The 22259-nt window shown below is 44.8% G+C and overlaps 1 protein-coding gene across 2 annotated transcripts in view; it reads left to right on the forward strand.

Moving 5' to 3' along the window:
- IGF1R (insulin like growth factor 1 receptor) overlaps positions 1-22259 on the forward strand; it is a 303627-nt gene that overhangs the window by 28618 nt on the left and 252750 nt on the right. Inside the window, exon 1 of one of the 2 annotated variants that reach the window (XM_077870116.1) lies at positions 10008-10047. The exons of the other annotated variant lie outside the window; for it this stretch is intronic. Within the exon in view, the coding sequence (XP_077726242.1) occupies positions 10023-10047 (25 nt within the window). The 5' untranslated portion in view covers positions 10008-10022. Of the gene's footprint in view, positions 1-10007; positions 10048-22259 lie in introns of those variants that run through there. 2 annotated transcript variants of the gene reach the window in all.

A 22259-nucleotide genomic window follows, 5' to 3' on the forward strand; every position in this document is an offset into this window, starting at 1 on the left:
GTTATCTGTAGTTTTCTTGATGGTGTTACTTCCTCATACATTTGTTTCCTTACGTATTTCTTTCCTTGTTTCTATTTTAAGTTGCTTTTCCCTTTTATTCTTGATTAGACCTGCCAGGACATGCTTTGTTTTGTGCTTCCCTCTGCCCTTTCCCCAAAGAACCAGAATTAATTACTTCCTTCTTTGCGCTTTAATGGCACTTTGCTTATGTTAGGATTCTGTCTTTTTACCCATCTGCTTTGCTGATAGATCGGGAGCTCCTCAAGGGCAGCTGCTGAGTCTCTGCTGTCTGTACCGTAGTTATTTCATCTACCTACCTGGCACCTGATACACACCTGATTCTTTACTTTTTGCCTCTTTACCCATGACTCTCATCCACCATCTGGTACTGTAGTTACAGGGAGGTTTTCATGGATTGCCATCTGTGCTATGGATGTTTCATGGACCTTAGAGGCTTTATGGAGAGGAAGATGCTTATGTGTTTGGGTTCATCCCAAAGGGTAGCCCCTGGATAAGCCTCCAAGTTGAGGTAGTATTATAATTATGGGATATATGGGGAACCCCAGAAAGTGGCTTGGATGGCCTCAGGTGGTTCCTGGCTGCAGAGATGGAAGCAGAGTTTAGACAACATCAGTGTGGGTGATGTCACATGTGAGGGATGGCTTAGGTCTTCTCAGGGCTTCATGCTCAAACCTCAGGCTATACTTGGAGGTGCTATGACATGCCCTTTGCCTCAGTGGAGAGCCTCACCCTGTGTATTGGTAAAGGTCAGTCTGGCTCAGTTTAATTTGAAATTCTCTTCGTGTCTCCTGATTTAGATCGATATCAAGCCAATCCTTTAATTTACTGATGTCTTTCTCTGATGTCAGCTGAATGACTTTTGGTATATGTGACCATGAGGAAATTGTCATTTTTCAGCAGGGGTGGAATGAGGGAGGAGAAGTGCCACAATTCCTATGGCATCCTGTGAAATCAATTTAGAATTTTGATGGCATCCTTGTACCCTTTCCTTTGAGCTAGGAGATTTTCTGCGTAGGGTGGAGAGTAATGAGGAAGGAGTTTGCTGCCCCTAAAGAGGTCCTTAAGCCTCAGAGTCTTTGTCGAGGGGCAGCATGAGCACCAGGGCAGACATGTGACCAGGTCTGCATCTGGAAACCTGCAAGGGGTTTGCCACTGTCATTTGGTTATAGAAAGTGTTTAGTGGTGATCTGGTTTGACATATTTTTGGTAAACTTCATCTCCCAAATCACAATACTAGGACTCTTTTATCTACAAAGATGACCTGAGCTGTTTTCCAGAAGGAACTGAGCTGGGAAAACATTCCAGGAGAAATGCCTTCCATAGGTTTGCTGAGGGTGTTTCTGTTGGATGAGCTAGTGTTCATTTAGGGCCCAGAAACACCAACCTTCACACTGAAGAAGCATATCTGTGCTCCTGATGGGGAAAAATGTCAAATGTCATTATAAGGGGAATCTTTTTCTTTAAATAGTTGATTCAGAAATGTTGGAAGTTTTATTTGAAGACCTTGTCTACATTTTTACATTTTCCTTGGGGGCATGGAAACTAATATCTTTCTCTGGGTTGCTTTTTAAATTTATATTTAATGTCTTATTTGGGTCTCAAATGGAGTAAGTGGGGTTATACTTAACTTTTCTTCCTATGCATTTTACTCAAAGTAGCCTCTTGGGCAGCACTTCTGTCCCAAGAGTTGGTTAACATCTCCTTATGTTAGGACCAATCAGCGATCTCCCTACCTACCAGTATTCCTAGCTAGTATGCACTGCAGCCTCTACTGACCTCTTGGTACTGGGATGACTGCTTTGTCTTTCTCTTCCTCTTATTGCTTTAGGGATCCTATACGGGGATGTGTTTTCTGTCTCCTTAGAGTCTGACAGTGCCTGGCACACAGTAGGTATTCATTAAAACAGGTAGAATTAGGTTGACATTTCAAGAATCTTAGGGGAGTTCTGACTAGTTTGGGTGCTCAACTTAGCAAGGAGATGAAGTGCCTTTTCAAGGATGCACCTCAGTGATTCCTCAAACGATCAGGCTGTTTATTTTAAGATTCAGAAAGTAAAGTGTTCATTTGGCAGACCATGTCTTTGACAATCTGATGTTACCCATTTCTGTTGACTTTCCCCCAGAGTCCCAGATTTGGGGGGCTGTTCCTGCTCAGGAGGCAGTGAGGTTGCTGGCAAGTCCCCTGGGCCATGGAGAGGATGTGTGCTCGTGTAGGCACTGCCCAGCTGGGTTACAACTTGTTTACTGCTGTTGGTTTTTTAGGGATGAGGTAATCTTAGCTCAGCTTAGTTTAATACACAACAGTTTCATTTGTGGAGGAAATTGTTGTCTATTGAAGTTTTTAGGATGTTAGGGACGTTATGAATTGCAATCAAGTGGGTATCCTCTTATATAGGTGCATCTGACATGCCAATTTCACAAGCCCATCTCATCAGTCACAGTTGAATGGCAAGGTTTATTGTTTAAATTTTGTGTGTGTGTGTGTGTGTGTGTGTGCGTGTGCATAAAGTAAGGAAAAGAAGCCTTTATATAGAAACCAAATGGTTTTGGAGGCCAAGAAATGGCATGAAGGCCTTGATATTTTGGAATCTGGACATAATTCCCATTTCTTCTTTTTTACTTCTGATCTTGTGGACTTGGAGACAGCTGTTTAATCAAACTATTCATTGAAAATACTGAGATGTGATGAAATGCTAGTGTTGTGACCACTGGTGTGGATCCTTGGGACCAGTCCTGAGGGTGATGAGGCTACCCTGAGCAGCATTTTTACCAACTTGGCCTCTGAGCTGGAACCACGTGCTTTGTTCACTCTTGGTCGGCGTGCTGCCCATTCCTTAGCCAGTTGTTAAATCACTTTAGATGTGTTGACAACCTCAGAAAGTCATAACTTAGGAAAAAAAGTTCAAATTTGAAGAAAAAGGTAAGGGAATGATCTCCTAGTGAGACAACTTCTGCCTAAAAAATAAAAGCTTTGAAGACATAAATTCTGTGTTATAAACAACTTGTAATTTTGATCGTTTTCCATTGTAACTCCAACAGCCTCTATGATAGATCTTAAATATGTTTATCACAGCTGGAAAAATTCTTTATTGTCATCCTTGTTTACCATAATATACCACCTACTCTGGTTGTATCTACTGTAGTGCTGCTTTTTTGTTTTATGTTTTTTAAACGGGGGAGAGGGGGTTGCAGATGAACATAAATGGTACCTAGAAATTTGAACAGGAAAAAAAAGATGTATTCAACCAGTGTTCTTTCCAGGTTATAGCTAGACGTCAGCTGGCAGCCTCCAAGCTGTGGTTTATTGAATAATACTTAATACTTAGCACAGCCCTCAGTGAAGATCTTTTTATGGCCTTTTCTGAATGTTTTACAAACATAACTAAAGCTTATCCAGATGAGAGTAGGGAGCTTTCTTTTTTAAAGGGAGCAAAATTTGGCCTTTGGGATGCTATAGTTTATAGAGAGTAGAAAGACAATTGTGGCCAGGGAGAGACCCTCTGTGTTCTGAGAAACCTTGCATAGGGTTTGGCCTCAATAAATCTGGGCTTGTAATTCACCCAGCATTGATATTTAGTGATTGATTTGGGGTAAATTATGGAGTCCCTCTGAGCATCAGGATATTTGGGAAAACTCGTGAGGAATTGGGCCCCATACTATATGCTCCACATGTACATTTCTTCTTCGTCCTTTTATCCTCCAAACCAGAGATTGTCCCTGCATTGATTCTACATAGCTTTAATTTTGCCCTGCTATTCTGCACGTAATTGGGTGCCATTTGTTAACAGAATTTGGAAATTGCAAATTCATTTTAATAATATCTTAGGCCAAGTGTAATGAGGAAAGTCAGTTATATGGTCCCAAATCATATTACAAAGCTAAAAGGAAACCAGTTTAGATTATTTTATCTATTTCTTTGCCATCCCATCCAATGTATAGTGGAGGATCAAGTTTCACTAGATTGAAAAATCCAAAGATTAGTTCCTAGCATTTCAGAATTCCATTAACTTTGTAGTTGGAGCTACTGACTTTTAAAAAGAATGATGCTGTGTTTGGATTCATAGTCAGCATCACTGTGGTTTCTGGGAACTGAATGGAAATGGTGGATGGTGAGAACGAGAGCCCTGAAATGGTATGTTGTGTTCCTCAGATCCCTGGAACTGCCCACTATGGGTCCTCACTGGGGCTGCAACTTACAAGAGCACAGACCCTAACTTCCAGCTTGAGTTGGTTGGCGCAGGGGGTTCAGAAGTATGGGGCACCAGCTTTGCTGGGGCTTTGCATCCTCAGCTTCCTGCATTTTTCTTCTCCTGCCTACCCTGCTGGGAAATCTCTTTCTCTTCCTCTTTTTTTTTTTTTTTTTAAGATTTTATTTATTTATGCATGAGAGACACACACAGAGAGAGGCACAGGCCGAGGGAGAAGCAGGCTCCATGCAAGGAGCCTGACATGGGACTCGATCCTGGGACTCCAGGATCCTACCCCTGGCTGAAGGCGGCGCTAAACTGCTGCGCCACTGAGGCTGCCCGCTGCGCCACCCGGGCTGCCCTCTTCCTCTTCCAGCTCTTTGCTCTTTGGCATCTTCCCAGGGGCTCAGACATAGCCTCTCTTCTGGGCCTGCCACTGGAGGCAGCCCTAACTGCTTTAGTCTATGTGTGTATTTGCTGATTGCCTGCCTGAGTTCTCTGTGAGATGCCTTTTGAGAGCTGAGCCCCCAAGTGGTACCCCTAAATGCCATTGAAGATGGGAGAAGGGCGTGCAAAAGACCAGCATGCTCCTGGTGTTACGGGTCTGGTTCAGGGCTGGCAACAGGTTCTATTTCCTGCACCCCATGCAGCCTCATCACTGAGCCTTTGGGCTGTAGCCTATTTGGATGGTAGAGCAGCAATCAGTGCCCGAAATTACTTTGAACTTTGCCTAGAACAGACAGGAGCAAATGAGGGCACTTTTCCCCAACCCCCAATTTTAGTTGTGCACATAATGTAAAATTTACATATACATAACAAAATATGCATAAAATTGACCATATTAACCATTTTTAAGTGTAACCATTTTTAAGAGACGTTCAATACATTCACACTCTCGTGTAACCATCACTACCATTTATTTCTAGAACTCTTTTAATATTGCAAAACTGAAACTGTCCCAGTTTAACAAACACTGACTCCCCATTTCTGCACCATTTCCTGCCCCCCCCTTTTTGGTAATCACCATTCGACCTTCAGCCTCTGAATTTGAATACTCTAGGTACCTAATACAACTGGGACCAAACTCTATTTGTCCTTTTGTGTCTGGCTTGTTCACTTACATAATGTTTAATGTTTTCAAGGCTCATCCACATTGTCGCAGGTGTCAGAACTGCCTTTCTTTTTTTAAGGCTGCATAATATTCCATTTTTGGTAAAAAAAAATGACACTTTGTATATGTATTCATTTGTCAGCAGGCACAGGGGTTGCTTCCACTGTTTGGCTATTGTGAATAATGTTGGTATAAACATGGGTGTGCAAATACCTGTTTGAGTCCCCGCTTTCAGTTTTTTGGGTATATACCCAGAAGGGGAATTGCTGGATCACGCGGTAATTCTATATTTAATTTTTGAGGAACCACAATACTGTTTTCTACAATTGCTGCACTGTTTTTACATTCCCACCAGCATTGCACAAGGTTTTCCAGCTTCTCCACATACTTGTCAACATTTGCTGTTTTGTCTGTTGGTTGATTGGTAGTAGCCACCCTAATGGATATGAGATGGGATCTTATTTTTGATTGAGGGCACTTTAAAGTTTCAGCCAATTTTAATGAAGTGTTTGAACACTTCATGGGCACACACAGATTTAAAACCTGAGGGTTCTTGGCAGAGGAAAGGAGAGAAGTGTATGAATGACTGTTAGTAGCTGATTTTGTACTGGTCATTCATTTGCCAGATGTTTTCAGCACCTGCTCTTCCTCAGGCCTGTGCTAGGGAGAGAGAAAACAAATGCAGTGTAGTCCTTGCTGCCCAGGGGCTCACAGTCTAGTAGGCTAGTTAGTGAGTGCCCAGGCACAAGGGGGAGATGAGTGCAGCCAGGGGCCTGTGGCAGAGCAGAGAGTAGAGGGTTGAGCTGGCACTAAGGTGAATTTTTTAAAAAATATTTATTAGAGAGAGAGAGAGAGAGAGAGAACATGGGGGGAGGGGCAGAGGGTGAGGGAGAGAGAGAGAATCTTAGGCAGACCCCATGCTGAGCAGAGAGCCCAATGCAGGGCTCAGCCTCACAACCTTGAGATCATGACCTGAGCCAAAATCAAGAGTCAGGTGTTTAACCGCCTGAGCCACCCAGGTGCCCCTGTGCTGCATATTTTTAGAAACAGCTCTGCTTCATAGCATGAGACTAGGGCTTCATTTCCATACTGCTGCCAACTAGTTGGGAAATTGGGGAAATCCACTGAATCTCTTTAGAGCTCTGTTTATTCATCTGTAAAATGGATATTATAAAGGTATAAGGCTCAAGAGTTCTTGGTTAGAGATCTGTGACTCAGGAGACCTGCAGATGGAATTCAGAAGACCTCTTGAAATTTCGTGCAAACTCTTTGTAAGTATAGTTCTTTGGAGAAAGGGCCCAGCTTTTATCAGACTTTCTGAGAGATGCAGGACTGGAAAAAAACATGATTGATCTCAGAAGCTCCTCTCCCCCCCCTTTCCATTCATCAGTATCCACATCTGGATAGCCCCTCCCTGGCCCTTCAGGTCTTCTCTCCCTCCTCTGAGTGGTGGGTGGTGACTTGGGCCTGCCCGGAGGTTCAAATCAAGTAAGCAGAAGCTTAGCCAGGGTTGGTGAAATTAAATCACTCTGAGAAAAATCGATGTTAGTGAAATTAAGTCACTTGATCTTAAGAGCAACATAGAAGATTTTTTCCATAGTCATTGTGCTATTTCCTCCCTCTAGGTATCTTACAGTTCTTTCTGTTGGCTTGTTTCTCATGTTCTTTGTGAGGAGAAGCAGCTTTGGGCACCTATAGACATCCCAGTTGGGGAACCAGAGGTTCATCATAGGTTTGATTAATCAGAAAATATCAATCCAAAGTATTACAGTCTCCTTACTGTTGGAGGAGACCTTGCCTAGTTTAAAAATGATTCAGAAGGCACGTTAGAATCTTGCCATACTTTTCTGCCATTGTGGGTATCAGTTACTACGTTCCTGTAGCTCTGCCAGGATGCTGCAGGGGAGGGCAGCATCCGTGCCCTACAGAGCCATCTTGGATGTAGAGATTCTGTTGCCAGCGGCCCAGCTAATGTGTGAGTGAGGACGGGACCCCCTCTTAGGGTGCTGTGGGCAGGGCTTCCGTGTTATGGCCCTGGAAGCAGGATGATAAAATGTTTGTTAGCTACTTTGGGACTGGTTTAAGGCCAAGGAGATGGAACACAGGAGGAATGGACTACAGAGCATTTATTGTCATTTTAATGATGATTATAATATAAAAAGGCATGCTTTTGGTAAGGCACTTAACCAGAAGGTAAGGTGCAAACCCACCGAGCCCCCTCCTCTCTTCTCTCTTCAGCTTCTTCTTTCTTCCATTCTGCTTCCTACAGGTAAGCTCTGCAGATACTCGCCACGCATAGCAAAATGTCGTGTCCTCAGTCTCTTTAAAACAGAAGTGTACAACTTGTATTTTTTTGATGTAATGTATCTTGGATATCTTCCTGTAGCAGAATAATCTACTTTGTTTTTAAAACGGCTTTGGGTGTACAAGTAATACATGGATATATGCTCCATGTAAAAATGAAAATGACACATCACAGCATAGAAGGTGGCAGCTGTAACCTATCCTCTCCCAGCCCCCCAGAGGCAGCCACCCCTTATAGCTCAGTGAGTAGCCTCAGGTGTTTTCTCCTGTGTGTGTGTGTATATATACCCCTGTATAACCTGGGGAGGGGGTTGGCAGGTGAGGAGGGAAAGTAGCCACAGAGCAATATAGATAGTTGTGGGGTTTTTTTTTTAATTTTGTATTTTTTTTGAGGAGGGGGCAGAGGGAGAGGGGGAGACAATCCCAAGCAGACTCCCCACCCATTGCAGAGCCCTATGTGGCGCTCCATCTCACCAACCTTAGATCATAACCTGAGCTGAAATCAAGAGTCAGACGCTTAATAGATTGAGCCGTCCAAGTGCCCCTAAAAACAAACATAAATAGAGTCCCTATTGTCCTGAGTCTGTCTCTTTTAATAGAACTCTTTTCTATTAGAATAGTTTTAGATTTACAGAAAAGCTACCCCGATAGTACAGAGTGCCCACATGTCCCTTCACAGCTTCCCCTCTAACACCTGGCATGGCCATGATACATTTGCCACAACTAGGGGGAATGTCCCTACATTTCTGTTTATTACCTACACTGAATACCTGATTTGAATCTCACCAGGTTTTGCCCAATAATTCTCCTATTTCCCAGCATCCCAGACAGGGTCCTGCATTACATTTAGTCTCTGGGTCTCTGTTACACCCTCTGGTCTGTTACGGTTTATCAGACTTTCCTCATCCTTGGTGGCTGTGAGAGTTTTGAGGAGCACTGGTCAGGTGTATGTAGAGTGTCCCTTCATTTGGGTTTGTTTAATGGCTTTCCTATGGTTAGACTGGGATCATGGGTTTGGGGTGGGAAGACCCTGGAAATAAAGTGCTTTTCTATCATAGCCCATCCAGGGAACACCCTGTCAGCGTGACTGATCCCCAGTGATGTTAACTATGACTACCTGGCTGATGTAGTGTTCACTGGGTTTCTCTACTTGAAAGGGCTTTTAAAAAATCAGCTGTGGGGCACCTGGGTGGCTCAGTGATTGAGCATCTGCTTTTGGCTCAGGTCATGATCCCGGGGTCTGGGAATGGAGTCCCACACAGGGCTCCTTGCAGGGAGCCTGCTTCTCCTTCTGTCTAGGTCTCTGCTTCTCTATGTCTCTCATGAATAAATAAATAATATCTTCCCCCAAAATCAGCTGCATATTGATACTCTCTGTTCTTTTCAGCTGTTCTATATTGAGCACTGTAAGGAGCCCTTGGTAGTTTCTGTGAAAGATGGGCATTTAGGTTGTTTCTCAGTTTTTGATTTTATGAATAAGATTCTAGAGAATACGTTTTGTCTGTTTGCCCCAGCTGTGTGAGGGAATGGGTCCCTAGAAGCAAGTGGCTGGGTCCCAGGTTTTGGGAATTCCAATATTTGTGATGATGTTGCCTTCCCAGAATGGCTGTAAATGTGCCGTTTATACATTGCCTTGTGTCCACTCAAGCTTGGTGTTATTAGATTCTCAATTTTTTGTTAATCTGATAAACTAAAATGTTTTAGTTCACACTTCTCTAATCACGAAAAGTGTGTTTATGATGCCCTGGAAACTTTAATGTAGATGAGCGCAAGAACTGGACTCTCCAGTAACATTTGATAAACATCTATTTAGTGCTAGACCCTAATAGAAAAAAAAGTATTGGGATCTAGTCTCAAGGAATCAGACCCTTCATTAAAAAATTTTTTTCCACAACCTCTACCTAATATATTCTCCTTGGTCATAGGCCAAATAAGTTAAAACGTAAAAATAGGTTTTAAATGTGGAAAGCACTCGATACATACTCTCCAGGTTGTTAATTTTCCATTTTATACAGTGGTGAGAGTTGCTGTCTTGATGGTATGTGGAGGCTGTTAGGGAAGGGAGAAATACATCTTGCTCTGGAGTACTAGGGGATGCTGCATAACGTGAGCCTGGGTGGGATACAGGAGTAGTCAAGCCACAGGGTCCTTAGTCTCCAGGGTCATTGCATTTTACCAGGGCTTTGGCTTATGTCTCATTTGTCGAGGCATTGCCTTCCATAGTGAGCATGGAGGGGCAGGTGGAGCATGTGTAAGCCCACTCCCTTGCCTCTAATCCTCTTTCTTAATCCCACGTGAACACCCATTTCTCAATTCCCTTTGATCTGCTGTTCCCCAGTGATGCTGTGACTGAGAGACCCACAAGGCTGGGTCTGGAATGAGCAGAAGGCATCAACGGCATGAGGTGGTGTTGGCCATGGGCAGGTGAGCATTAACCCTACCTGCAGATGGTGTCACCTGCGTGTGGGGGAACAGGATTTATTGCTCTATGGTGGGGATGCAAGGCTTTTGTTTAGATTTTTTTTTTTTTCCTTTGAAAACAACTCCATTTGAATCATGTACCTTGAGCGTGGTTCCTTGGCAGGTCCTGGGGAAGGCTGGTCTGCAGATTCTGAGCATGGCTGCTGTCCAGCAGCCCCCGCCTCCAGCTGCACAACCCAGAGGATGCTGCTGACTTGGTCACTGGTGCCCCGTGGGCAATGGTGTCCCCAGTGCACTGACCACAGAGGCTGGCCTTGTCAGAGTGCCCATAAGTGGGGCTGGCTCCACCTCCCCAGGACTTGTTTATTTCCTGGTAGAATGATCATCTGTTTTCTGCACTTCCCTGCTGTCTAGGGTAGAAACCTTAAAGGCTGCACCCTGCCTTATCCTAAAGATAAGGGAAAATGGAAGAAACTGTGGCCTCTCTCAAAGCTCCAGTGGTGGGGTTCCTCCACTTCACCTGTCTTTCTGGCTATTATCTGTTATCCAGTAGCACGGAGTACTGGCATTTACCCTATTGCACTTAATTGCCATGCTTTTATTTAATTTTGTAAACTAAAATGTATCCTTGTTCTTGTCTACATATATGTACCATGCTACTGCCTTTTTAGCAGATTAACACAGTAACATGCTGGGGTGCAAAGAGTGCAGGGAAAGGGAATTGGAGGAGTATCAGAGGGGTGACCCCACTGCCTCTTTTGTTCATGGGTACCCATGTCATGCCAGGCACATTCATTCTCTATGACAGTCTATCGAGTGGGCATGCGTGTCACCCCTTTACTAATGAGAATGAGCCTTGGGCAGTCTCTAGGGGCCTGGCTGTACCACTGTGTGGCTTTGCAAACACCTGCCACCTTCTTGAGGTGAGTGGTAATGGCAGGATGGCTTTGCCCCCTTCCCTTGGGGGCTCCACCTGCAGGGTCCTGGCCCCAGCACCCCTGAACCCACTTGAATGGAAGGCCTGGGTGAGAGGGGATGCAAGATGCTGGTGGAGGGAAATTTCGTCCCTCATATCTCACTAAGTGGTTTGAATGTAAGAGTTGCTCCTGCTTGTCCAAGTTTTGCATATAGTTGAGAGTTACATTGTTTTGCAGCCTGAACCTGCAAAGGAAAAAAAGAGCTTCTCCATTGCTGTAGAAGAACATAGAGATTTTTTCTGTTGGCTGGTAGCTCTATTAACATTAGAGCATCTGTGTGATCTGAATTTCATCATCAAATGAACGTGTATGCTGAGGTTGAGGGGGGCTGACTTCTCTGTGACTTGTGGAGGAAAGTTTGACCTAAGTAGAATTGTTATAAAGAGCGAGGTGTAGAAGGAAAACTATTTGAGAGTCGCGATAAAGGTGGGTTGATGATTTCATGGGAAGGCAGGGAGCAATGAGGGGCAGTTGTCTGATGGAGTTGAAATCCTGTGTTCCAGATTTGCGAGCTCCGTCTCCATCCACCAAGGAAAACATCACATATACAGAAAGATTTCTTGTAGTTGGGTGAGATTGTGTTTTCTGTCTGTTTTTTTTCCCGGTGGTTTGTGAACAACAACAAAGGAAGAATTTGACATTCTGTAGTGGAGTTAGCTTATGGCAATAGTATATGCTTTTCAGTGGAACTCGAGGTAAAAAATGAGAACCCCCTTAGTCACTTTCTTGTCCCTTTATGTGTGGGTGGAGATATCTGTAAGGTTCTTTACAGGTTTCCTTTGTTGTTTTCCTGTGACAAGTCAGGGCTTCAGGCTTGACTGAGTGTCTACCCTGAGAGCCTTTAAAAGGGGTGCCTAACATGTACGTGGAGAGGGGTTCTCGCACATATGCATCTGGCGGTAGCATCTTTGCCACCTTGCAGTGCATCTGAAGAGGAATTCTCTGCTCCAGGATGGTAGGAGGAAATCAAGATTTAAGCCTCGGCTCTGCACCCCCCCCCCCCATAGCAGAGTGGCCCCTGTGGGTTATTTGGGTGTTTAGTCTCTGTTCTCAGTTGTAAATGAAGCGAAAGACACAGCTACAGAGTTATCAGTAGTAAATACAATCAAGCTTAGAAGAGCGCCACAGAAATTATTACCTCTCTAGGCAGTCCTGCCTGTCTTCACATAATCCTACTGTGTGTTCTCATATGGAGCCCACATCTCTACCAACCTACTGCAGTGTTGGTCTGAGTTTTGTGTTCCCCTCCCCCATCAGGGTCATGTAGGACCCTACAGCCATTCCCCATGAAAGGGATTTCTGGCCCTTATTCCTTTCTGGCTGTCACATGGATGCTCTCCCATTTGGTCTCTCATCTCTTTTAACTATGGATACAGAAACCCAGTTTGAGGAAGTCTCCTCTGGTCCCTTACCCTACTAAGTCTCCCTTAGTATACAGTCTAAGACCACCTGACTTTTTTTTTTTTTTTTTTGGCATCCACAACTCCCCATCATCACATGCAGAAATTATATCCAATTAAATCTCCTGAGTCTTTTTCACACCTCCTACATTTGTGCGTTTCTTTTTTTTGCACCCAAGTGTCCAAATAACATTATTTCCTCTCAATTGCAATTCCAATCTGTTGATCTTTTTAGCTCTTGACTCTGTCATCCAATGTATTTGCCATCTCTCCTAGAAACTTGGCATCCTTGAATTAGATAAACATTTTATCTCTGCTGTCATTCAAGTAATTGATAAAAATGTTGAAACATATAGGACTCAGAAAGAGCCCTGTGGCCTTCCACTGGAGACCTTCCTTGGGCCATTCATTAATCAGCATATCCGAGGGTGAATAGCGCATTTACCTGGCTTGTCAAATGTTGCTCAACAAGGATGTGATGATATTTTAACGAGGCACACTATAGATAAAGTCGTGTCCCTACAATCTACCATTTAAAAAAAATCCTTATGCTAAGAAGAAAAAAAAATCCAATTAAGGCTTATGACCCTGGCTTTGCTCTGCAGCAGTTTCTTTTATTCTGTCTTTGGTTGATAATACTACTGGAGTACAGTGGCAAATATTACTACCTGGTTGCTTGGGTATTGGGCTGTTAGCTAGAATAGAGTGGGATTGAGTGAGGGATGTTTGATCTTTTTGGGGAGGTTTGGGAGGGCACTGGTACAGGACACCCTCTCTTGCCAGGACACTGAGAGTGGTTTCCGTGGGCTGCTATCCAGGCTGGTGGATGGATGCCCACATGGCACAAATGGAGAAATCCCAAATGCAGAGAGTACCTGGTCTTGGTAAAAATTGTAGCATGCCTCATTGAAGGAGTCAGGGATGCACTGGCTTCCAGATGCTTGGATAAGCATAGCATGGAAGAAATACCTCTCTGGAGGTGTTAGAGCAGAATAATAAATGCAGATGTGGAAGATACAAAGGCCTTTGCAAGAGTGGGAGTGATGACCTAAAGGATGGCAGGAGATTGTGTATGTTGGAGGGTGGAGGGGTTGACAGGCTGGAGTGTGATTCCCCTTGTCATGCTTCCTCTGACACATCTTACAAGGCAAGAGCTGCATGGAGCTACAGATGGATCTGGCCATAAGACACAACTTGCCAACACCCAAGGCTTGAAAATTGATGAAATAGAGTGAGAAGAATTCTGTCCTTGAGTCATATCAGATAGTGAGGGTCAGCCACAGGCTAGTTTGTGGAGGCAGTGAATGCATGTGGGGTTTTAGCTTCTGCTCACTCTCTAGGGAGGTGCATGCAGGCACCCAACTGTGTGACCACTTACACCTGCCTCGGGTGCTCGGAGCCCTTTTCCTGGGGGAGTCTGTGTGGGACTCTTACTGAGGCCCTCTGTGCCCCAAGGTCTCTGGCCATGCTGGGTGCAGCCCCACAGCCATGCCTGGCCTGGTGGCATAGTTCTAGATGCCCAGCCTGTCGGTGAGCCTGCTTTCCTTCCCACTGGGCTCTCCTTGGTCCTTGGTGGTAGATGGGCTGCACAGCCTGTCTTAAGCTGTCCTTTTACACTTGTGTGACCCACATGAGGGGTGGAATAAAATGCAGTGAAAGTTTTCCCTTATACTTCAAAAAAAGTGTGGTAAAAATACGTGTAACATAAAATTTACCATTTTAACCATTTTTAAGTATACAGTCATGCTAAGACATTGACACTGTTGTATAGTGCGTCTCCAGAACTCTCTTCATGTTGAGAAAATGAAGCCCTGCACCCATTAAACAATGACTCTCCCCTTCCCTCCCCACACAGCAGGCACTGTGCTACTTTCCATCTCTATGACTTTGACTACTGTAGGTACTGGACTCATACAGTATTTGTACTTCTGTGATTGGCTGATTTCACTCAGCAAGAGGTCTTCAAGGTTCACTCATGTCGTAGCAGATGTCAGAATTTCCTTCCTTTTTAAGGCTGAATAATATTCCATTGTATGAATAGACCACATTTTGTGTATCCATTGGTTCATCAGTGGACACTTGAGTTGCTTCCTCCTTTCAGCTACCGGAAATAATGCCGCTATGGACATGGGTGTGCAATCCTATTTTTGTTTGGCTCCTGACCACTGCCAGGATGGCCATTCTCAAACTCCTTATATTTATAATATTCATGCTCAGACTCCCCCAAGGTCTTTCCATTGCTTTGTGAGTGCTGAGGTGATGCAACCAATTGAGATTTTCCCCTGGGCCTCTCTCTCTCTCTCTCTTTTTTTTTTTTAAGATTTATTTTTCCATTTATTTATGAGAGACACAGAGAGAGGGGCAAAGACATAGGTGGAGGGAGAAGCAGACTCCCAGGGGGGAGCCCAATGTGGGACTCCATCCCAGGACCCTAGGACCTTGCCCTGAACTGAAGGCAGACGCTCAACCACTGAGCCATCCAGGCATCCCTTCCCCTTGGCTTTTTTAGTGCCTCCTGTTGCAGGCTTCTCTTTGCCTTCCTCTGGAATGCCTCGCTTCTCTTCCTGCTTTCTCCAGACCTCTCCTTCCTCTTTCTTCTCCACTGCTTAAATCCCTGCCATCCCTCCCCCAGATCCATGCTGTCCCCTCTGCCATCAGCAGCTCCTGCTGTGTGTTGTTTTGGTTAGGCTTGCTTGTCACAGGATAGCTCTCTCTGAGCAACAGAGAGCCAGTGTCCTGGCATGTTTTGTGTGATGGTTCTTTGTAGTAGGTATGAGTTGACTCATTGGACATGCAGTGGGGGGCATCTGAGTGTGCATCAGGTCCACGGTGCTGACTCTGTTAGGGTGGCTGCAGGTGAGCCTGGGAGTCTGCATGGGAGAACATGGAGTGCACTGATTTTAGGGCCCATCAGGACTGGCTGCTCCACGAAGGCAGGAATATGTTGATTTTGTTCACTGCTGACTTCCAAGCACCTGGAAAGTGCATACATATTGATACATGGTAGGTATTTTGTTGGAAGAATAGGTAAATGTAGTCCCAAACCTGCATCTAAATCATAGGGGAAGGTTACTGGGTAGGTCAGTGGTTACCATCTGCCTTTGGCTCAGGTTGTGATCCCAGGTCATGGGATGAAGTCCCCACGGGGTGCCTGCTTCTCCCTCTGCCCATGTCTCTGTCTCTGTGTGTCTCTCATTATTATATAAGTAAAATCTTTAAAATAAATAAATTGTGGGGAAACAGAGGCACAGAGCAACGAAGGAGCTGACCTCAGGCCAGGTGGCAGGCAGTCTCTTCCCCTCTGACAAAGCCGCCAAATCAGCTAAAAAGCCTCCACGATTCAAGAGACTGACCTTTAACACTGTATCCATGAAGAAGTGCAGCCCAGTGCAGAGGGAGCAGATGAGTGGAATTTGTACACTGATAATCAGCTTGTTTAGATAACTGGCTAATTGAAAGAGTACAGGTCACTTGAGGTAACTGGAACATTATAAAATATTTTTGAAATGAGGATGTGAACTGGAATGATGTAACGTGTTCTATAAAAGCCTGTGAGATAGGATGGGGGCCACAGGGCTGACTTTTATTTGGAAGGTTAGCCTCGTTCTGAGCAGAAAATCCAAAGTCAAGGGAGGGGCAAACAGAAGGCAGAAGGAGCCCGTATTTTCCAGGTCAGGCTGCACCTTCTCTGCTTGCCTCCTCCTGGCTCCATAGCTCACCTCCCGGCACCCAGGGCCCCACAGCACCATCCGCTGGCTGTACAGATTCCCCATTTGGAGGTTCTGGGTACTGTCTGGCCTACACTTGTGTGCCTGGTGGTGGTGAAGAGATGCCCTCAACCCGAGGAGGCCTGGCAGTGAAACCTGATGCAGGCTTCCAAAGGGCCTGTGGGGGTGCTGAGTGGCTGGTAGTGGGGGGAGTAACCAAAGGAGCCTAGTTCATGAGTTTTGCTTCATCAGAAAGGCAACCAGCTACAGGTGCCTGGGTGGCTCCACCAGTGAAGTGTCTGCTTTCAGCTCAGGTCATGATCTCAGGGTCCTGGGATCGAGCCCCTACTCAGTGGGAAGCCTGCTTCTCCCTCTCCTTACACTCTTACCCCCAAAAGGCAACCAGCCACTGGGACTGGGAATAGAAGTGCTTTTAAAATATAGGGACTTGGAATATTGGACTTTTGATATTTTAAGATCAGAAGGGAGTTTGGAGGGGTACCTGGGTGGCTCAGTAGTTGAGCGTCTGCCTTCAGCTCAGGGCATGATCTGGGTCCTGGGGTAGAGTCCTGCATCTCACTCCCTGCCTGGAGCCTGCTTCTCCCTCTGCCTATGTCTCTGCCTCTTTCTGTGTGTCTCTCGTGAATCAATCAATCGGTCTTTTTTTTTAAAAAAAAAAAAAGGAGTTTGGAATCACCATCAGATCAGGCAAATTTGTTTTCATGAAGACCCAGGAAAATAAGTGTTGTTCCTCCATTTGAGCAAATACAGCTTTATTCTGCACCAGTCTGTGTGGTTCCAGATGCTTTATGTGATGGGGACACTGGGGCTTATGTTCCCTCCCATCTTTGAAGTATTTCCCAGTGAAGTTTCCATTTCTTCACTGGAGAGGCAGGATGTAAACATCTCAGCCCGCTTTGTGAATTCTTTGCCACATTGTAGCATACTCTGTTCATGGGCAGAGACTTCAGGGCTACATCTTATGTGTGAAAGGATTTTTAGATTATATTTATGTGTGTGATAAAGGTGGTTCTTCTGTGGGACAGTGAAGGATGATTTGCACATTGAAAAATACACTTAATTTTTAATTTCTGTTCTAAAAGTCACCTGTGCAATGCAGTCCCTTACATTCTTATGTCGGTCTGTAGCTACTGAATTTGTCAGGACTGCTTGCTGCATGTATAAAATACCAATGTACATATACAATGTAAACACATTCTCATTGACACATGAAGATAAAAAGGCATAACATGAATTGTGTCTGTTTACACTTACACAGAAAATTCTACTATAATAAACTCTGGAGTATCCATAGTGTTTGTTATCACAACACTGTCTTTCTCTCCCCTCCCCCCCCCATTTCTGATTTTTTTGGTTCCTTGCAGTCTGGGGATGAGTGGGTGGAAAGAAACCCATGCCACCACCCCTCCTCTGAGCACACGGAGTAAGTGCTGAGACAATACGGGGTAGGGGCTGCAGATTCAGCAGCTGCAGGTGGACAGTGCTATGACCGCTCCATCTCTACCCCATTTTCCTCCTGCTTTGCTGTGTTTCGTGTAGTTTCTGTCTGTTGCTTGGGGGATTTTCTGATAGAGTGAAGATCAAATTAAGAAATACAAGTGCACAGCTTTTATGCATGCCACATTGCAAATATGAGTGTGTGGGGAAGGTAGTGACATATGAGGAGGGTTAGAGTATTACTTTCTAGGGCAGTGGTTCTCACTAGGTGGTACCCAGACCAGCAGGGTCAATATCACTGGGCACTTATTAGAAACGCAAATTCTTGGGTCCCTGCATCTGTGTGTTAACAAGCCCTCCAGGTGGGTCTGATAAACACCTCAGGATTTTGAAGGCCGTTCCACCAGCAAAACCAAATTGACCTTGAAAGGGCTCATCTTAGTCTGTTTCTAGCTTCTGCCCTGTTGTGGCTCTTGTTTCTCTCCCTGTCACATGGGCTGTACTCCTGAGGGCTCCTGGAACTGCCACCAGCCACCCCATGTGTGAACCTCTCCTTCTGCCCAGCATCCTGATCCCTGCCTTTGCTGGCAAGACCGTGCTCATTTTTCAGATCATCCTCAAGGATCCCCTCCTTTGAGATGGCTTCCTGACCTTCCCAGAGATGGGGAGTCATGGGCCCCCTTCTTTGTGGTCCCACAGCCCTGCTCACTGACCTATTAAAACTTTTACCTAGGACGCCTGGGTGGCTCAGTGGTTGAGTGTCTGCCTTAGCTCAGGACTTGACCCCGGAGTCTGCCTTAGCTCAGGACTTGACCCCGGAGTCTAAGGATTGAGTCTCGCATGGGGCTCTCCGCAGGGAGCCTGCTTCTCCCTCTGCCTGTGTCTCTGCCTCTCTCTGTGTGTCTCTCATGAATGAAAAAATAAAATCTTAAAAAAAAAAAAAAAAACAACTTTACCCTCATTTAATTTGCCACTGGCTAGAGAGGTGGTTGCTTTCTCCCCTAACAAAATTTAGTTACACACGAACCCTCTCCTAACCTCTTAAACCAGTGTGGCTTTCAGAGTCCAGAGTTTTTATGGTACTGACTTATTGGTTCCAAAGAATTCATTTTAAGGGACATAAAGAACTTGAATAGAGAGAGCCAATGCCTGGGGGGAGGAAAAAGAAAAGGTTTTATTATGTTGGACTTTTCCACCAAGAAGCAGAGATGACAACTGTTTGTCATTTTACTCATTATCTGCCTATAGACCTATAGTACAATGATGCTAATTATGCTTCCCAGTGTCTTTTATTTCCATCTATAAGCTGAGACTGTCCCATATTTTTTAAAGAAGAGTTGATCACAGTTAAAAACAATTAGGTAACTACCTCCGATCATCTTTAATGGAATTGGTGTCAGAAGGCTCATCAACAAATTTGTTCATTTCCCCCCTTTGTTGTGTGTTGTTAATATTTAGTTTGGGGCAACAAAACAGATGAATGTTTTTGATTAATGTTTAATTTATGTGGTAACATTGCCTAGAGCTCAGTGCTGGCCAGAGGAACACAAAAGCACTTCTCTGATCTTTAGGGCAGCTTCCATAGGGTAGGTTTGAACAGCCCATTTTGCAGGCATAAGAAGGGTATGTGCCCTCTTGAGGGCAGGAGCCCATAAATGGCACTTGGGACTCAGACCCAAGTCACCCCATTTTTCTTTTTCTAGGACACAAGATTGTGTTTAGCATAGAGTATATACCAAAGCTATCATTAAATCTCTTCTGTAACTCTTCCACATACTTAGATACATAGCTTTTCTCTTGGAGGTTTTTTTCCTCAGGCAAATGCCTGTTATTAACCCATCTCATATTAGCAGATTTATTTCTTAAATGTGTAGTTTGTTTGTGCCATTCATTTACATTGGAATTTATTGGGAGTGGTGTTTTTTCAACGGAAACACTTTATTTAAATTTTTGTTTTGGGGGAAGTGATTTCTACCCCTGAGGCCCTTTGCCTGCCTTCCTGCCTTCCTCCTGCCAAGGGGGCCTGGCTTGGGTACCAGGCCATCCTTGCTCCTCCCATCCTCATCCCTTCCTGTACCCACTGCTCCTGCATTGGCGGCCCTCCATCTGTTTCGGTTCTGCTGTTGCTGTTCACTGGCTTCGGGCCTGCTGCCCAGGGCTCCCTGTCCCTACCTTCCACTGTGTTCTTTCCCTCTGCTTCCTGTTTGCCTTCATTTCCATAAGCTTCCGTGATTCTTTAAGGGCCGGCCTGAGATCTCACATTCCAGTGCCTTTCCTAAAGTCAAGTTATTTGGATATCTGTTGTTTTGAAAAGGGAGAAAGAGTGTTTTGCAATTTCCTTTTAATCATCAGTGAGTAGTAGCAAGGGTGTGTCTCTCTTTCATGTGCTGTGTGGAGTATTTACTCCTTCACTGCTTGTATTATTTTATGGCACCAAGGAAGCATGTTGTGCGTTCTCTTTCCTGTTTGTGGCTTGTGGCTTTTGAACCCTGTGTTATCATTCCTGGTCCAGCTGGGTTTTCCTTTTTCTGTTCCTATCACAAAATACCCCAAAGGCCGACAGTATCACTAACAGCATCCAAAACAGCTGGTGGCTGGGTCCTGCCTTGCACTCTGTGGCTTGGGCTTGTCTTCTCTTCAGGAATAAGTGGTTAGTTTCTTCCCACTTTTTTTTTTTTTTCTTCTCTTCTATAAATGTGGAACAAAGTGTGCCGTGTGGAGGCAGCTTGAGAAATCCGTCCATTCTAGCTCTGTAGCGTGGCTTGTTAACTGAATGGTCTATGCAGGCTGCGGAATGGGAGGCAGAGTGAAGCTGATTCTTTCCTAGTGTTTTTGTTTTTTTTTTCCCCTAAGATTTTATTTATTTGACAGAGCGAGCGAGCGCACAAATTGGGGGGAATGGCAGAGGGAGAAGGAGAAGCAGACTCCCTGCTGAGCAGGGAGCCCGAGATCATGACCTTAGTCAAAGGCAGATGTTTAACTGACTAAGCCACTCAGGCGCCCCCTTAAGTGTCTGTTTTGCTTAGACTATAAGAGTTTGGCTAACTTTGGTGATGAGTCTTCATGCTCCTTCACCGGGTGCTGAATTTTCTGGTCTGTGGGAAATGATAGCAAACAAATTGTTCCCTAACGCCTTATGATACAATCAAACACACATTGGGATGCAATAATAGATTGCATCCAAGTACTCCTCTATAAAAACTTGTGTTTATCATTTAAGAGTGAACTAATATACTAAATTTATAATGACATAGAATGATTAGAAAATTTTAGGCTGGGCACAGGAAAACATGAATAGTACAAAAGCAGGAAAGACTTCCACAATGAGTCATTGACCTGAAGCTATCATTGGGTGATATTTCTTGGTTTTGGGAGTACTCTGGTGGCAAATATCTGAGAGGTGCCTTGTTTTCTCCATTCCATTTTAGGTTCATTTTGGACCTCAGTCAGGCAGCACATCTTTACCGAAGCTGCTGTGTGCCCGGATGTTAGGCATGGGAGACAGGCAGAAAACAAATACAGAGCCTCTAATTTCAGTGAGGGCAACAGATAGTGATCGCTCAACTAAATACATCCTTTTATGTCCTGACACTTTTCACACATGAAAAGTGCTGTGGATATGGTAAAACAGGGAAATTAAGGGGGGGAGACAGTTGAGGAGGACTCTCAAAGCTCTGATGGGGTGATGTGAGAATGGAAAGCCACAGGACGAGATGGGGGACCTCCATGTGACAGGGAAGCACCCCAGATAGCAGGGGATGAGGAGAGAAAGAGCTTGGTGGCCACCATGTGCTCAGCAAGAACATACTAGTAGGTGAAGTAGAAGTCAACAGGGATGAGCCCCTGTGGAGTGGTGCTCGCTCAGGGATGGGCTGGGGGACAGAGGCTGGACCATGGGGAAGGTGTTGCTGTAGATGAGGCTGGAGATGACAATGGGCTCAGGTCAGGGTCGGAGCAGTAGAGATAGCCAGATATGGTGAAATCCATTCATTTTGTATGTGAATTAATGGTGTGTGCACCAGACACCAAATACTGCTTCAGGTCGTGAGGGGATCATTGTGGGTGAGATAGAAAATAATTCCCCCTCCCTCTGGAGCCAATGTTCTAGGGGGAGAGATCAGAGGGAGAGACTCCAGGGTGAGAAGAAGGCCTGAGGAGGGCAAATGTGTACAAGGAGGATGGAAGTGAGTGGGGTGGTTAAGGAACAGTGACTTGAAGAAGTGGGGCGTTGGGGTGGGAAGAACACCCCAGCTTCCCACAGGCTTGGGAGCTGGAGCCAAGAGAACTGTTTTTTCAGCTTTTCTGATATATTATTGGCATTAACATATGTCAGTTTAAGGTGTACAATGTGATGATTAGACACACGTATACATTGCAAAATGATTACCATGAAAAAATTAACACCTCCATCTTCTTACATAAATGTAATGCGTGTGGAGATAACATTTAAGATCTCCTCCTCTAGTGACTTCCAAGAATACAGCATTGTCAGTTCTAGTCACCACACTGTACCTTAGATCCCCAGATCTTACTTATCTTAGAGGTAGGAGTTTCTACCCTTTGACCAACACCTCTACGTTTCCCCCACCTCCCAGCCCCTGACAGCTACCATTCTAACTCCATTTCTGTGCATTTGGCTTTTTTAGATTCTAGGTATAAGTGAGAACATAAAG

The sequence above is a fragment of the Canis aureus genome, chromosome 2 (genome assembly GCF_053574225.1).
Source record: "Canis aureus isolate CA01 chromosome 2, VMU_Caureus_v.1.0, whole genome shotgun sequence".
In the NCBI taxonomy this organism is placed as follows: domain Eukaryota; kingdom Metazoa; phylum Chordata; class Mammalia; order Carnivora; family Canidae; genus Canis; species Canis aureus.